The following is a 19,122-nucleotide window of genomic DNA, read 5'->3' on the forward strand; positions in this document are numbered from 1 at the left end:
ACCGACAACCGGTGACCGACTGCCTCAGCCGGGGGGAGCGCAAGGCTCGTAATACCAGCATGGGCCAGGGAACTGTGTCCTACACAACTAGACTGAGAAACAATGGCTTGAACCAGAGTGGCGGGGGCAAAAAAAAGGGGGAGATTTTAAGCAGATTTCTCGTCAAAAAACATGATAGCTAGAAGGCACTAGATTGGTATATTCAAAGAACTAAAGAAAAAAAAACTCAACCAGAAACCCTATATCTGGCAAAACTGTCCTTCAAAAATAAGGGCAAAATTAACACATTTCAAATTAAACAAAACCTGAAATAGTGCATTACCACTAGATCAGCTCTACAAGAAATGCTAAAGCGAGTCCTTCTTCACGTTGAAATGATAGGACATTAGACAGTAACTTGAAACCATATGAAGAAATAAATATTATTGGAAAATACATGGACAATTATAAAAGCTGATATTATTGTACCTTGGTGTGTAATTTGCCTTTTTTTCTACATGATTTAAAAGACTAATGCATTTTTTAAAACTATTAGACTACATTTTTGAACACACAATGCATAAAAATATAATTTTGTGCAGTCAATACTCGAAATGAAGTGAAGACAGAGCTGTATAAGAGCACAGTTTTGAATGTTATTAAAGTTAGGCTGCTATACATTCAAATTACAGTGCTGTAACTTTAGAATGTTAAATGTATTCGGCGGTAAGAAAAGATGAAATAGGACCATTTATGACAACATGGATGGATCTTGAGAGTATAATGCTAAGCGAAATAAGTCAGACAGAAAAAGTAAAGAACCAAATGATTTCACTGATATGTGGTACATAAATCGAAAACAACAAAAGAACAAGACAAATAACTGAAAGAACAAAAACTCATAGACATAGACAACAGTTTAGGGGTTACCAGAGGGTAAGGGGGTAAGGGGAGCAGGGCTCTATAAGAGGGTAAACGGGGTCTAATATATGGTGATGGAAAGAGAACTGACTCTGGGTGGTGAACACACAATGTGAGATATAGATAATGTATTACAGAACTGTACATCTGAAATCTATGTAACTTTACTAACAATTGTCACCCCAATAAACTTTAAAAAAAAGGAATGTTAAATGTAAACCCCATGATAACCACAAAGATATCAGCTACAGAGTACAGACAAAAGGAAATGAGAAGAGAAACAAAAAGTTTCACTACAAAAAACAAGGGAACACAGAAAAAGACAGTAATGCACGAAATATGGGGCAAAAACAAAACTATAAGGCATATAGAAAACAAATGATCAAAATGACAGAAATAAGTCATTCTTTATCTATTCCTTTAAATGTTAATTAATTAAACTCTCCAAACAAAAGACAAAGATTAGTAGAATGGATTTAAAATATATATATGACACAACTATAGCCTGCCTACAGAGACTCACTTCAGATCCAAAAGCACAAATAGGTTAAGAGAGAAAGGACAGAAGAAAGTATTCTATGCAAATACTAGCCAAAAGACAGCAAAAGTGGCTATACTAATATCAGACAAAATAGATTTTAAATCAAAAAGTTTACAAGAGACAAAGAAGAACATTATCTATCAGTACAAGATTCAATACAAGATAATTTAACAATTACAGTTGACCCTTGAATAACACAGGGTTTAGAGTGCCAACCCCCAACGTAATGCAGTAAAATATCCCAAAATTTAACTACTGTCACCCTTTAGTACCTACAGGGGACTGTTTCCAGGACCACCATCCCACCGTGAATACCAAAATCCATGGATGTTGAAGTTCCTTATATAAAATAGCATAGAACAATGTATACAGTCCACCCTCCACATCCATGGATTCCCAACCACACATCAAAAATATTGTTTTCAATCCAATGTTGGTTGAATCCACAGATGTGAAACCCAGAAATAAAGAGGACTAACTATACATTTATTGAAAAAAAACAATCTGTATAAGTGGACCTCTGTAGTTCAAATCTGTGTGGTTCAAGGGTCAACTGCATGAACATTTGCACACCTAATTAGACTATCAAAATACATAAAGTGAAAACTGACAGAGAGAAATAGACAGTTCTACAAGAAGTTGGAGATTTCAATATCTCACTATTAACAACAGATAGAATAACCTGACAGAAAATAAGAATTAAAGGACATGAACAACACAATAAACCTACTAAATCAAAAGGACATATACAGAACACTCTACTCAAACCAGTAACAACAAAATACACATTCTTTTCAAGTGCACATCGGACATTCTACAGGATAAACCATATTGTAGAAAACAAATTAAGCCTCAGTATACTTAGAAAGATATACCATACAAAGCATCTTCTCGGACCACAAAGGATGAAGTTAGAAATCAATAATGGAATGAAAACTTGAAAATTCACATTTGTGAAAATTAAACACTACACTTTACAACAAATGAGTCTAACAAGAAATCACAAGGAAATGAGAAAAGTCTAAGGGATAAATGAAAATGAAAACAACATATCAAAACATATGGGACACAGTAAAAGCAGTGCGAAAGGAGAAATATATAGCTGTAGATGTTTATATTAAGAAATAAGAAAGAACTCAAATCAACAACCTAACTTACAACTGAAGGAACTAGAAAAAGAACAAACTAAATTCAAAGATAGTGGAAGGAAGAAAATAATAAAGATTAGACCAGAGATAAACATAGAATAGAAAGAAGAAAAAAAGGATATCAACAAAACCAAAAGTTAGTTCTTCAAAAAGATCAACAAAATTGACAGAGCTTTAGCTAGATGAACTAAGAAAAAGACTCAAATTAATAAAATTGAAATGAAAATGAGGTCATTACTACCAATTTACAGAAATAAGGATTATAAGAGACTACAATAAACAACTGTATGCCAACAAATTGGACAATCAGGATGAAATAGACAAATTCCCATTAACACAAATTTACCAATACTGAATGACAAATAGAAAATCTGAATAGACCCATAACTAGTAAGGACATTGAGTCAGTAACCAAAAACCTACCAAAAAAGGAAAGCCCTGAACCTAATAGCTTCAACTGCTGAATTCTACCAAACTCTTCCAAAAAATTGAGGAGGATAAAATACTTCCTACCTCATTCCATAAGGCCAACATTGCCCTGATAACAAAGACAGTCAAAGACACTACAAAAAAAGCTACAGACCAATATCTGTTATGAACACTGATGCAAAAATAATCCAAATAGAATTCAATAGCTCATTATGGTTATACACCCTGACCACATGGATTTATACGTAGAATGCAAAGATGGTTCAACATACAAAAATCTATCAATGTAATACACCACATTAACAGAATCAAGGAGGAAAACCACATGGTCATTTCAATTCATGCCAAAAAAAGTGCTTGACTGTAGGGAAGATGTTAAAGAAAATTTGCCTTCTTTGGTTAATGTGAGCTTTTGTCTGTTTGCTTTTTGTTACCTCACATGAGACTCCGTTTGAGGTAATAGTTAGCTTTTTAGTTTGCTTTTTCTTCCCTCACTTGAAAGACTCCATGTGAGGTGATGGTTAGCTTTTTGGTTTGCTTTTTGTTCCCTCACATGAGAGACTACATGTGTGGTGATGGTTAGCTTTTGTCTGTTTCTTTGTTCCCTCATATGAGAGACCGCATGTGAGGTGATGGTTAGGTTAAGTTTTGTCTGTTGACTCTTTGTTCTCTCACATAAGAGACTGCATGTGATTACCAATGAATACAAATTTTGAGGCCGAATTGTAGGGTAGATGTTGAGGAAAATTTGCCTTCACTAGTTGATGTGAGCTTTTGTCTATCAGCTTTGATCTGTTCCTGTATGTGAGGTTATTTCTATGCTGTGATCAAGGGTTGAGTAAGTTCCCCCTTTGGTCTCATTCTCCCGAGCAAGGAACATATGAGATGAGGTTGCTTTTCTGTCTGTGCTGTGAGGTGATGGTTAGCTTAGGGCTAAAGAAATTCTTGATCAGGGGTTGAGAGAATTCCCTCTTTGTTCTCTTCTGCTTCACCCACATCAGCAGTGAAGTGAATAAGTACCTAAGTTATATCAGGATGACGTGACAGGCACATCGCCAGGCCTTGTTGCTAATCTGGATGAACTGCCCCTTCGGCCAGAGGGGCAACATTCGTATCAGTAGCTGTCGGACCCTCCCAGAACTGGCCATTCCTGAAAGGGGAGGCAGGAACAAGAAACTTGGCTCTAAGGTACATTTAAAGAGATATATATCACAGACCTCAGGTGGCTTGATATTGATTGATTGCTGTTTCAAGAGATTGCTATTCAGAAGATTTGCTGTTTTAGGACTGCTTTTCAGGACTGGATTGTTTCAGAGTAAGAGATCGGAACTTGCCTCAATGGACAGTAGAAACTTCTTTTGTTGGTGAATTGTCATCATTCTAGCATCTTTGGGAACCTGTATGCAGCTTGCAGCTTGCATTATCAGACTTCCTAATTTCCAACAACAACAACAAAGGCAACAGCAGCAGCATTCTTGGGAACTAACAAACAACGGAGTGGGAGACACCTGAGTTTCTCTCAGCTACAGACTTGGCAAGGTTTTGATTTATGACTTTTCTGGTGTTGTTCTCCCCCAGTTTGGTGAGCTTTTGACATCTACTGCAATAGTTGCTATCCTATAGAGCTTATTACTGCTTTTGGATACTCCTTAACTGATTTGTGTATTTAGCCAAGTTATTTGTGTATTTAGCCAAGTGTTTTGATCAATAGTAAACATGTGTTGGGAACTCTTAAACTTATAAGTATGTGTACTTCTTTGACGTGACATTGTTATCAATGTATATAGTTTAGTCTTAACCACCTTTACTTTCTGACATTAGCATATTCTGTTAATTGCCATTGTCTTTTTCTATTGCATATTGCTAAATAAATTGATTAGATACTAAATTAATTAATTAATTAATTAGCTCCATTCTAGCCTGTGTCCCTCCTCCTTTTTTTCTCTGCTTGTTATTACATTGACACAATTCAACACCCTTTCCTGATGATAAAAAAGAAAACACATTCAACAGTCTAGGAATTCAAGGAAACTACCTCAACATAATAAAAGCCACATATAAAAAAATCCACAGTGAATTTCGTAACAAATGGTGAAAGGCTTTTCCTCTAAGATGAGGAATAAGATAAGTTTGCCCACCTGTTCCACCTCTAGTCAACATAGTACTGGAAGTTCTAGAAAGATCAATTATGCAAGAAAAATAAAAATAAAAACAAACTGGGTCAGCCCGATGGCTCAGGCAGTTGGAGTTCCATGCTCCTAACTCTGAAGACTGCCGGTTTGATTCCCACATGGGCCAGTGGGCTCTCAACCACAAGGCTGCCAGTTCAATTCCTCGAGTCCTGCAAGGGATGGTGGGCTCTGCCCCCTGCAACTAAGATTGAACATGGCATCTTGAGCTGAGCTGCCTTCCGGATGGCTCAGTTGGTTGGAGCGCGGGCTCTCAACCACAAGGTTGCCAGTTCGATTCCTCGACTCCCGTACGGGATGGTGGGCAGCGCCCCCTGCAACTAAAATTGAACACGGAACCTTGAGCTGAGCTGCCTCCTGGATGGCCCAGTTGGTTGGAGTGCGGGCTCTCAACCACAAGGTTGCTGGTTCGACTCCCACAAGGGATGGTGGGCTGTGCCCCCTGCAACTAGCAACGGCAACTGGACCTGGAGCTGAGCTGCGCCCTCCACAACTAAGACTGAAAGGACAACAACTTGGAAGCTGAATGGCACCCTCCACAACTAAGACTGAAAGGACAACAACTTGACTTGGAAAAAAGTCCTGGAAGTACACACTGTTTCCCAATAAAGTCCTGTTCCCCTTCCCCAATAAAATCTTTAAAAATAAATAAATAAATAAATAAAAATAAAATACAAAAAATAAATAAAAACAAACTGGAAAAGAAGAAATAAAATAATCTGTATTCACATATGACATGATCTTACATGTAGAAAACTCTAAAAAATACATATACAAAAAAAACTGTTAATAAATGAAAAAAGGAAATTAACAAAACAATTCTATTCATAATAGCTTCAATAATTTAAAACTTAGCAATTAACTTAACCAAGGAGTCAAAAAACTCAAAAACTAAAAACATGACTGAAAGAAAATTAACGATATTAATACATGGAAACACATCCCATGTTCATGGATTGAAAGAATATTGTTAAGATACTAACCAAAGCAATCTACAGATTTAACGCATTCTTATAAAAATTGTAATGCTGTTTTTTGCAGAAATAGAAAAACCTACAGACCTAGAGACTTTCGGTCAAGATGGTGGAAAAGGTAAATGATGTGCTGGCCTCTTCCCATAACTACATCAAAATTACAACTAACTTACACAACCACCACCATTGAGAACCATCTGAAGACTACCTGGACAGAACTTCTATAACTAAAGATATAAAGAAGACACATGGAGACAGGTAGGAGGTTTGGAGATGCCAAAGGAGCTGGTCCCACTCCCTGGTTAAGAATCAGGAGGGATAGCTCAGCTGCAGAGGTCCTCCCTGAGGAGCAGCCCAGGGCACAAGTGCTGGGAGGAGAACTCCCCATAACACCTGACTGTGAAAACCAGCAGGGATTGCAGCTCAGTGAGACAGAGGGCTGCTGGAGTCCCAGGCATTTCTCTTAAAGGACCTGCGTACAGAATTACTCACTGACGGACCCACTTGTTATGAGCTCCAGCGCTGGGGCAGCAGCTCAAAAAGTGCCAGGGACATACAGGGAGGAACTGAATTGTCTGGCTTCAGAGCAAGGGCTGGAGGGGCAGCTCCATCCTTGATAAAAGTGCTGCTCAAGGTGCCATGATTTTTTTGTTAAGCCCTCTTCACCCACCCAGAATGCAGGCATAGGTGAGCGCCAAGTCTGAGTCTTCATCGACCTGGCTAACACTGCTCTTCCCACACTGGAGATTGCCTGAGACACTGCCCCACACAACTTGCCAGGCCACCCAAGCCACTTCCAACGGCTTTGCCATACAAACGGACATCATGGATTGCACTACGGACTTTCCTAAAATCTCTCAAAGGTTCACACACCCCAAACAAGAAGCCTCACTATGTCCTATTCCTCTTGCTAAGCAGCTCCAAGCCCAGCACTAAAAGTATTTGGCCTCAATTCACAGCTTAGCCTCTACCAGATGCCTACAAGCCCACCACAATAAGCTACCAACCAAAGACCATTTTGTAACTCAAATCAAACAGCCCAGGGCAGGGCATATACAGTGGCTGACCTTGGCCTGCACCCCTTCCAAGAGGTCCCAGAACCAACATACCCAGTGGCCAACTTCAGACCACACCAGAGCACCCCCAACCACCTCCACAAACAACACACCGCAAGGGCATATTGGGAAGGGACTGAGTCCCGCTAATGCAGATTTTGCTCCATGGAGTCATTTACTTTAAATGCAAATGAATTAAATGGTCCAATCAAAAGACACAGGTGGTTGAATAGATAAGAAAACAAAACCCTTATATGCTGCCTATACGAGACTCACTTCAGATCAGAAGACACACACAGACTGAAAGAGATGGAAAAAGTTACTTCATGAAAATGGTAATGAGACAATAAAGCTGGAGTAGCAATACTTATATCAGACAAAATAGACTTTAAAACAAATGCCATAAGAGACAAAGAAGGATCCAGTAATCCCACTTCTGAGTATTCATCCGAAGAAACCCAAAACTCTACTTCAAAGGGACATGTGCATTCATATGTTCATTGCAGCATTATTTACAACAGCCAAGATGTGGAAGCAACCTGGGTGTCCATCAATGGATGAATGGATAAATAAAAGGTGGCGCAGGGCGGCCAGTTGGCTTAGTGGTTGGAGTGTAATGCTGATAACACCAAGGTCATCGGTTCAATTCCCACATGGACCAGTGAGAGACAACGGCCTGAGCTTGGAGCAGAGCCGCTGGTTGGCTCAGTAGTTAGAGTGCAGTGCTCATAACACCAACGTCACCGGATCAATTCCCACATAGGCCAGTGAGCTGCGCCCTCCACAACTAGACTGAAAACCTGGAGCTGAGTTGTGCCCCCCACCACTAGATAGCAAAGAACGACTTGACATGGAGCTGATGGGTCCTGGAAAAACACACTTTTCACCAATATTCCCCAATAAAAGAATTAAAAAAAAAAAGGTAGTGCAGGGCCGGCCCGGTGGCTCAGGCGGTTAGAGCTCCATGCTCCTAACTCCGAAGGCTGCCGGTTCGATTCCCACAGGGGCCAGTGGGCTCTCAACCACAAGGTTGCCGGTTCAATTCCTCGAATCCCACAAGGGATGGTGGGCTCTGCCCCCTGCAACTAAGATTGAACACAGCATCTTGAGTTGAGCTGCCTCTCGGATGGCTCAGTTGGTTGGAGTTGCCAGTTCGACTCCCTCAAGGGATGGTGGGCTGTGCCCCTGCAACTAGAAAAACAGCAACTGGACCTGGAGCTGAGCTGCGCCCTCCACAACTAAGATTGAAAGGACAACAACTTGACTTGGAAAAAAAGGCCTGGAAGTACACACTGTTCCACAATAAAGTCCTATTCCCCTTCCCCAATAAAATCTTTAAAAAAAAAAAAAAAAGGTAGCGCATACATATAATGGAATATTACTCAGCCATAAAAAAGAAAGAAACATTGCCATCTACAACAACATGGATGGCCCTAGAGGGTATTGTGGTGAGTAGAGAACGTCAGACAGAGAAAGACAAATGTCATCTAGAAAACAAGATAAACAAACAAACCAAACAGAAACAAGCTAATAGATACAGGGAACATTTTGATGATTGCCAGACTGGGAGTTGGGGGGGAAGGGTAAACAGGATGGATGAAGAAGGGAGGAGATTAATAGATACAAATTGGTAAATACAAAATAGTCATGGGATGTAGAATATAGCATGGGGAATATAGTAGTAGTATCATAATAACAATATATGGTGTCAGATGGGTACTGGACTTATTGAAATGACCACTTTGTAAGTTATATAAATGGCTAATCACCATGCTGTACACCTGAAATTAATATAATATTGTATGTCAACTGTAATTGAAAAATAAAAAATTATTTAAAAAAATACTGAAATACATTGCACACCAATGTTCATAACAGTGTTATTCACAATAGCCAAAGGGTGAATACAACCCATAGACATTTAAACCAAACTACAGAAATGCAAAAAAGGAATCAAAACTTCAGTAAGAAAAGTAATTTCCAGACTCTTATTCTGGATCTGATACCTCACATAAAGTATCACAAATTAAAACAGTAGTTGACTGACCTATTTCTACACTGGGGGTTGAGGAGGTCTTTCCAAGAATAAACCAAAACACAGATATCAAACACTGACAGATTTTACAAAATAAAATTTTAAATTTCTATACTATAGAAGATACTACAAATAAAGTAAAATTATAAATAGGAAGCTTGAAAAACATTTGCAACAAATACAGCAAAGAGTTAATACCTCTAATAAGAATTCTAATAAGAATTCTTACAAATCAATAAAAAACAGATGGAACACCCCAATATATATGAAAACTAAAAACTCATATAATAAATTTAAAAATCCATTTTTACTAAAAATAAAAAAAACAATTGAAATGAAAACAACTATATTTATTTTCCCCAACATGCTATCAAAAATTTTTTAATAACACCTAATTATGGTTACAATGTAGAATGGCAATATAAAGATTGATAAGAATAAATATACAAAGACATATTGATAATCCACTTACTGTAGCATTGGTATACAAACAAAAAATGACAAATATCGTAAATGTCCATTCATAAGGAAGTACATATACATAAAAAAAGATAAAATAGATTTCTATGTACTGATGCGGAAGTTATCAAATTAAAAGAAAAGCTGATTTTCTCTTTATTCTTCCATCATATTTAGGTATTATTATTTCATTTTACAGATGAGTTAAACTGAGATATAGAGAAAGAAGTTAAGCGAATTCAAATTGCCAGAGCTGCAATTCAAGCCTGTACTAAGTAAGTTAAAGACAGGTATGGCATTAATCACAGTGCAATATCATAATAAAGACAATAAAAATACTAGTTAAAAGAGTTAAAAGTTGTTACAGGATTAATATAAAAGTTAATAAGTATCTGTATGTTAAAATAATAAATTTTCATCTAGAAAAAACAAATATGCTTCTGCATGGAGACCACATTAATTTAATTTTTCTACTCATTCTTAATGTTTTCTATTATTCCTTTATTTTTGGCATAAAACACAAGGTATGTTTTTTTTTCTACAAAATTCCATTCAGGTTATCTGTCAGTAATAACAGCTCCGAACACTAAAGACAGGATAAGGCTAAAGTAAGATTTTTAGCATTTACATAACATTTTCCATATATATCATCAAAGGCGTAAGTGCTAGGTTTTCAGAGGAAACCTCCTCAGTTTTCAGTCCTAGCCTCATTCTTTCACCCACCAATTTTTAGTTGCTTCTTGACATTATATCTTCATAACAAGAGTTGGAGTGTACATCACATTCTCTTCAATAACAGGATAACAATAATGTCAGAACATCATGTCTCCTGAGACAATCTATTAATAAATAATTTTTATTTATTCTTCCTGATTTTGAGACAGGCAGACTGGGAGAAGATTGATTACAAGAGTCTCATCCTTGAGCCTACGCTGTACTCATACTGTACTTGAGTTCCAATGGGGCCCATCAACTGAAGTGACGGTATGGCCATATTTGCAATTTATTTCCACAGAGTACTCTGGATTCTCCACAAAATGAACTCGTTTTAATGGAGGAGAGAAATAAAGCTTAGTTTAAGTAGTGTAGTACTCAGCCTTAAACCAAATGGTAATACTAGTATGGCTGTCACAATTGCCTTGGCAGCACTTGTAATGGCAAGAGGGATAGCCATAATCTCTGGATAAGACACTGTCATCCTCACCATAGAAGATTTCAGTAGCATCAGCTACAACAGCCTTTCATTGCTTGTATAACGACTACCATTTATTAATCACCTACTGAGTGCCAGGGACTTTACATAGGTCATCTCCTTAAATCTGCACAATGATTCTATAAGGTGTATATTACTATCCCTATTTTATAGACAGAATAAGTAACTTGCCTAAGGTAAGTCAGCATGTTAGAAGTACTGCTAAGATCTGAATCCAGATGTCTGTCTCCAAAGTCTATGCCTATTGCAAGAATCAAAAAAAAAAAATTACCATCAACAGAATAATTTTTCAGGGCTCACATCAAATAATACTACCTGGAAATTTCGAAGGACATCTTGTGTTTAACTGGAAACGAATTCATAACCAGAGAGTCTGGCAGCCATTGCCAACAGAAGCCTCTCACGCATGCTGCATTTCAGGGGAAAGCTACAGACTGAACTTTCAGCTCCCTGCACTATGCTCCTTGTCTGTGTCAACCCTTATACAAGACTTCCTGGTATCATCTTGCAATCAATGGAATGAGACCTGCCCCATCCAATCAGAACTATGCAGCTATATCCCCATTTGTGGCTATATTCACCCATCAGAGCTGCTCCATAAAGACCAATCACAATGTGCAATTACAACCAATCAGAACTGGCTATATGGATTCCTCATTTGCATAAAAATGTACCATATTTTTTTCTGTCAAGTGGGAACTTTATCTCTAAAAGACGGCTTCCCCTTTGTCTCTGTAGAATGTACTTTTTCCACTGGAGGCTGCATTTCCCCAGTTTTCAAATTGTCCACTTGAATAGTTTCTCCTCTTTCTGCACCCCAAATTGGGGACTCCTATCAACATTAGCTTGATGGCAGCAGACTTTTGTCGACAATAACTATTTAAAAAGAACTTGGGGAGAGTTAGAGTTTTTACTGAATACATTTTACAAACATCCAGAAATTTTAGACCTATTATTATTAAACCTTATCCCCAGATTGGTATAAAGCCTGAAAAGTACAGACTTAATATGATAGTTTCATAGAATCCTCACAATTAGTGCTATTTTTCAGAACACATTATTTTTCAGAACGTGCATTGATGTCATTTGAATTCCATGATAACTGAAATTTCATGGTAAATCACCACTTATGCTGTACTGTTACCATGGAATTCAAATGACGTAAGTCTTACATAAGCCTTCAGTAATAATATTTTTATTAATATATTTTATGTGCACAAAGAATTCTCACATGTGAGATTTAAGAGAGATAATAAATAATTTTGTGAGGTAGAAAGGTCATTCAAAATTATTTGTTTTTAAAATTCAGGAAACCAAAGCTCAAGGTTAATTGATATAAACATTAACCCAAGTACACAAAATTCAAAATGTATTGAGCTAATAAGCACTGGGTAAAAGTGCAAATAACATATGATCTCTCTCCTAAAGGCGCTCATGGTCTAGAGGCAGAAATAAACACCTATAGTACAAAATGATAAATGTATTTCTAATATCTTTAACTATACATTACATTTATTAGTAACTGGATAATGTCACTAAAACTCATTTTTTTTCAAAGAATTCAGAAAGAGATCAAATAAAGTGGAAAGTTAAAATTGTCACTGATAAGTGACTAAGCAGAATGTAGGTGAAACATAATATACTTTCCAAAAGGAGAAAAATTAATAAAATTTTTTAATTTCATAAGAAATAGAGTTTATAAAAATAAAATGTATTGGAAATGTAAATTTGTTATAGATCTTTAAAGAGGCATTTATAAATATTCTTTAATGTAATTAGGCTTATAAGAGAAATGCAAACTAGAAGTTACCTTTGGATGGTTCAGGGTGAAAAAAACAATTAAGAGTGGGTCAATAATTTTTCACTCAGATAAAAAGTATTTACTGTACTTGCTGAAAGCAGAAAATTAAAAAGAGAAGTTCATGATAAAAATGAAAGTTAAAAGATCTATTGGTATTTACTAACTGACATCCCCTCGCTTTTTCCCACAATTTCTTTCTTTTTTACAGTCCCCTCATGAGCCTCTTCTAGAACTTAAAACAAATGCAACTTCAAATTTCCATTTCTCTTATGATGACACAGTAAGCCACATTTACTAATGGAATTCAGCTGACTCAATGGCTGAGGAATACATTCAGCCATTCATTCAGCAAATACTTACTGGGCACTACGTGCCAGGTACAGTTCTAGAAACTGATATAAAAACAGTAAATAAGACAAGATGGATGGATGGATAGATGGATGGATGGATGGATGGATGGATGGATGGATGGACAGACAGAAGGATAGATGGACGGACAGCTGGCCAGCCAGATGAGTGGATAGGACAGAAAAGGAGGAGGAATAGACAGATGTCAGGGGAATGGATTTCAATTATACTATACAAATATAATGAAATACTAAAATAGGTAACTAAATTTCATTAAGAATCTGCATCCATTTTCCCAAAACACAAGAAGAGTGACCAGTACTTTTTGAAACTGATTATTAACCATGGACTGTTGGTTCCAACACCCATTCCAGTCACCGGGACAGAAAAGTCATACTAGCCACCAGAGCACATTTGCCTCACATTTAACAATGACATATCTGTGGGGGAAGAAGAGAGGAGGGCTCATGAGAATAAGTGTAATATTTATTCTGAGTGAAGTTATCACTAAACATACCTTTCAGATAAAAAGGAGCTCTTGTGAGGATTTAGATTTTGACAAGATTCTAGGCTGCCATCAGATGATGAAGAAAGCTGCTCTGATTGCAAGTTGTCTGTATCACCCAAACTGGCCTCAGTTACAGGAGAGGTCTTTATGTATTTTCTTCCTAACTCCGTTCCCAGGACATTCGTCAATATAACTCTGGGTATCCTGTCACACAAAATAACAAACACTGTACTGTACTGAAGTTTGCAGTAAAAAATATATTCTAGGAAGTTGAGTTTTCGAACATTTTCATCTTAGCACAAGGACGCTATAATATTATACCATCCTAGAAATCAACCTGTAAATACTAAAATTTTTGAATGAACACTCTTTTTTTTGTTTCTATAAGTACTTGTGTATTATAAATTGGCATAGATTAGCTTGCCACTACAATGGCTTTAACTGTAAGAATGGATGCTGTTGGGTGCTTTAAATTTTAAACAATTTTTCTCAAAAAATGCTTTCTCTTTCTCAGTCGTTATTAAAAACAGATTACTACAAACCAAGTCAAAAAAATCTTTATTTTTATCATTCAATATAAAGGCCCTTGATAAGGAATTATGTATTTACAACTGGAAAATGACAAATGCTAAATCCAACAAGACATCATTCAGATTGCACATATGATAATGACATTCCTAAATGAAACAGTGCATATACTGATGGCAATATACTGGGGGTCCCAAAAAAATGTATACAAGTGGACACTTTGGTCAATGTTGCTCAAGCAGTAGTTCGCCGTAATCAGAAGTGTCTGGACGCTGATGGTAACCACTTTGAGCACCTCATGCAATTGCAGAAGTCAAACATAACTTGTATTCATCTTTTGTTATCGGTATATATTGAGTATTACAATTTTAATAGCTTTCCTTTCTTAAAATGTGTATTTTTTTGGCACCCTCTGTATATGCTGTATATAACAGCATCAGGGAAAGAGTCAATAAATTAAATGTTTAGAAAATTAAAGTGTCTTTTTAAAACTCCAAACTTTTTAAATTGGCAGAGTTCATAGCAAATGTACTATGTAAGCCTGGTGTCTTCTTAAACAGAAGAAGAACTGGCCTTGGTTGGCCAGTTGTTATTATGAACTGATATACTTTGCCACACTACAATGACACCCAGAAGGCTACCATTTGGCCCTGAACTGACTGACCCAAACCAAATTTTTCTAATTTTCTCAGCTCTTGCTACTGCATTTTATAAGTTTTCATGTTGCTGTTATCAACGTGTCACTAGCAGCACTTTACATATATATATATATGTATATATTAATATGTATATATACATATATATATTATATTTGCTGTAGTACTTAAGAGAGGTACTCTTTTATTTTCCCTCCATAGAAGCACTATGTTCTTTTCACTATGTTCCACACAGCACAGAATTTCAGAGCTTCAGAGAATTTTAAAATAATTTAGTTTTCTCTTTATTTTAAACATGAAGAACTCAAAGCTCAGAAAAGTTAAATCTTGCCCAAGCATAAGTAACTCTTCCTAGTAAAAGAACCTGGGCCTATTTATTATCTTTTGGTTTTGTTAATTTTATTCCATTACACTGTATCCTCAGTAGTAACTTGCCAAAGGATCCAGATAACTAAGCTTTTCTGTCAACACTTCAGGAGATCTTTGAAAATATCCACTTCCAGCACAACCACCACAAAAAAGTATTGCGATAATTAAGAAGCACATACGATCTAAAACCAAAGATGAACAGTAAATACAATTCCCTGAACTCAGAGTTTAAGTGCAGAAGAAGGGAAAGAAAGTCTGCCATCTAATACAACCACTAATTACGAGGAGGGGAGGGCAGAGATATTTTCGGACCTCCTAGCATGATTTAAATCTCTAAGGATCCTATTAGGTTGGTGCAAAAGTAATTGCGGTTTTTGCAATTATTTTTAACCTTTTAAACCGCAATTACTTTTGCCACAACCTAATATTTATTATTGTCTGTTTTGTACATCTGATGCCTGAAAGAACCCTCCTGAATATCCTGGATTTGAAGTGGTAATGGGGACAATATAGGACTAGTAAGGAGTCTCAAGATTTCTTTTATCTGACTTCACACTAGCAATTGCTATGAAATGAATCATTAAAGGAAACTCAGCTGTGGTTCTCAGTACTTTAGGAAACATACAAGAATGCTAGCAGAGAAAATTTTATTCAGGTTAGAACAGTTTTTTTCCCAGATAAATATTATAGTGTAAATAAAATTTTACTTACTTTTAAGAGATGAGAGAATCTGATATATTAAATTGATAACTTATTTTAAGAATTGATGAAATATTACTTGTACGTTCTCCTATCATTACTAAATTCTAAAATGTGTCCCATAATAAAAGATAACCCAGAAACTGTAATATTTAAGTAAAAAGAAAATTTTACATGATTTGTTTTGCTGCTAGATTTTAAAGAAAGAAAAAGCAAAGAAGAGATATGAAAAAAGAACTTTGGAGGATAAATGAGACCTTTTAAGTTAAACAAATAGCTAAAAGTCTTTCCTAGAAAATTTTCAAAATTCACCCAAAACTATTTGAAAGATTATATACCAAGCAGCAGAAGCCACATCTTTAAAGCACAAGAGCCCTAGAGGGACTCTGAAGCTGTCAGAAGGTTTAAGGAACTATCTCAGCATGTCTACCACGATATACCTTCCAATTAGAAAGCACTCAACTACTATGTGAACAAATGCCACAAGGAAAAAATTAAAGAATAAGCAGAATATTTAAACATTAATGAATTAGATATCATATAAAATATGTACTAAAGTCCAATTCCTACTTTACTTATGGGAAAAAAAATTAAAATTCATTAGAGTAAAAAGCAATGTGGCACAGGAGTTAAGAGCAAAGGCTTTGGAGTCAGACAAACATTGGGTCAGGTTCTGATTTTAGTACCTAATAACTGTATATAACCTTAGGCAAATTACTTACCTTAATTTATGCCTCTTAGCATTGATCTCATCTCTAAAATGGGGAGAATAATATCTACCTTACTCAGTTGTTAAGATGTAAAGCAGTTAGCACAAGTCCTGGCACATAGTAAGTACACAATAAAGGGAAACTCACTTTAATTTTCCTATTATTGAAGTATTGCTCAAAGTTATAAATTATTCTCTTATAAATAGTGCTTAATTGTCATAATTTACCATATTCTCCAATCTTGATGAAAATATATTATTACAAAAATACCTAATTAGTTATCAATGCCTATAAGTATACCCGTAGCCCAATCATCTTTCATCAACTATTGACAACTTACCCAATTTGAGTCCCCTGAGGAAACAAAATGCTTGGTGTGACACTCTTACAGAATACATATCTATAAAGTGATGACTTTATAGATTTGTAAGTTCATAATACCAAAGCTATCTTTTGGTGCACAATTATATAAATTAGCACTGCCATGGAAATTCTAAGGATAGCCTCATTTCAAGAGAGTCGGAATTTTTACAAGAAACATATAAATGTTCATCTCTCATACTATTTCAATATCAAAGGAAGGACTAAAAATTGTCATTTCACACAGTCTATCCAATTTTTTTCCAAAGTATATAAACAGTATCAGTAAAATACAACAGAATTTGTTTATTTAACAATGTTCTGAAATCACACTTAAAAACATAGTACGTTAAACCAAAGCAGAAACAAAATTTTATAATGCAGTAAGTAGAAATGCAGAAAGTATACTGGTCTGAGAAGTATTACCATTTACTGATTGTGTCTCTGCATGGTTAGTTTTTCTGATTCTTAATTTTCTTAATTACAAATTGTAGGTGTCTTTCCTGCATACATAACAAGGTAAATGTAAGATTCAAAGAATTTAATAAATGGGGGTAAATCTGAAAAACTGGTAAGAGCTATTAATATAAACTTCATGTCAACAACAAATTTTTAAAGAAATAAAGCCCTTGTTGAAAGATAACATAATTACATTTAGTAATAAAGCTATAATACAAGAAGCACAAAAAATTATAATACTAATTTAGTTTTCATTTTGGTATAAATTACATGAATGCTTTTCTAAAACTGTACTATGTTATGTTTTAATAAAGTTCTCATAAATCCATTCTTATTCCAGATGATATAATTTAAAATATTCTTTCTAAATCACTCTCCTAAGCTATGTAGAGGAAAAAAATAAATTTTTGAAGAACTTTCTTAAAGGGATTCACAATTTTCTAAATTTGCTCTTTTACTAAGCTAAATTTTAAGTGAATAAATTATCACTGGCTTAAAGAAAACTTAAGGTGATAGAAATACTGCAGTATCAAAAAAGTCTTACCATCACCATATCTGGAATATGTACTTTTTAAAAACTTCAAACATATGTAAATTTAAGAAAAATATGAATAAATATAATTATACCATTTAGGGAAACTTCAAGAACCCGGCTCTACTTTTTCTTAATGAAATATGGGTACACTGTCTCTATACTTCTCTAAAAATCTCTGGTGTCAGTTGATGAAAGCAGGAGAAAGATGGTTTATCTTCTCAAAAGCCTTGTGGTTGGTCCGACCAGGCTCTTTCTTGACGATTGAAACAAGGTTCGTAAGTATCTAGAAATGTTCTCCCAAGAAAATAGCTATAAAACCACATATGGAGATAAAACCTACACTAAAATATGGTTTACTTATTTAAAAAGAAATTTGTGCATTCCACATACTAGTTTAATATTTCTAAAACTCTTGACCCTTTTCTTATTACTTAACAAAATTTATTTAGATCATATGTTCTCTGTTTTTCTTCTCAATCTTATCCAGATATTAAAAGGCTAAATTGTCCTCCCATAAAAGGCAACGTAGTTAGATGATTACCTTTAGATCCCAGAATGCGAATAAAATTTCTAACAAAATGCCATTTCTGGAATTGAATGAGTAATTTTGGTTTACTCGATAGTTAACTCCAAGATAAAATTTAAAACCAAAAATAATTTTTTCTCCCTTTCATCTTTCTGAAATGATGAAATCCTAGCTAAGTAAGATAAAAACAAAACAAAAAGCATCCTGTCAAAGTTAAGCAAAGACTGGGGGTGGCCCGTTAGCTCAGTTGGTTAGAGCGTGGTGCTGATAACGCCAAGGTTTCCAGTTCGATCCCCACATGGGCCACTGTGAGCTGCGCTTTCCTTGAATGAGTAAATGAAAGAATGAATGAATAAATGTTAAGCAAAGATTACAGAATGCATAAGTCGCCTATTCCACATAGCAAGTCCCAGACAGAAAACATCTATCCAAAGCCACAACCTAAACAGTTTTCAATTTACTTATTTGAAGCTTACAATATCTCTTTTCCTGTTCCTTTTTTTTATCCACCAAAATTACAGAGCAAATAATTGGTTCTAATGGAGGAAATTACATTCCTCACTCAAAAAGACTGGAAATATAACTTTGCTGAGAAGCAATCTCTTACTTGTATTCAGCAAATATTTACTGAGCATTCCGTATGGGTCCAGCACTGTGCTAGGTACTACTAATACAAGAAA

The 19,122-nt window shown here is 35.7% G+C and overlaps 1 protein-coding gene across 6 annotated transcripts in view; it reads right to left on the bottom strand.

Moving 5' to 3' along the window:
- SENP7 (SUMO specific peptidase 7) overlaps positions 1-19,122 on the bottom strand; it is a 128,412-nt gene that overhangs the window by 48,081 nt on the left and 61,209 nt on the right. For 3 of the 6 annotated variants that reach the window (XM_033123947.1, XM_033123955.1, XM_033123972.1), the window contains one exon: positions 13,610-13,804. The exons of the other annotated variants lie outside the window; for them this stretch is intronic. In XM_033123947.1, the coding sequence (XP_032979838.1) occupies positions 13,610-13,804 (195 nt within the window). The remainder of the gene's footprint in view (positions 1-13,609; positions 13,805-19,122) is intronic. 6 annotated transcript variants of the gene reach the window in all.

This window comes from Rhinolophus ferrumequinum, chromosome 2 (genome assembly GCF_004115265.2).
Source record: "Rhinolophus ferrumequinum isolate MPI-CBG mRhiFer1 chromosome 2, mRhiFer1_v1.p, whole genome shotgun sequence".
NCBI lineage: Eukaryota > Metazoa > Chordata > Mammalia > Chiroptera > Rhinolophidae > Rhinolophus > Rhinolophus ferrumequinum.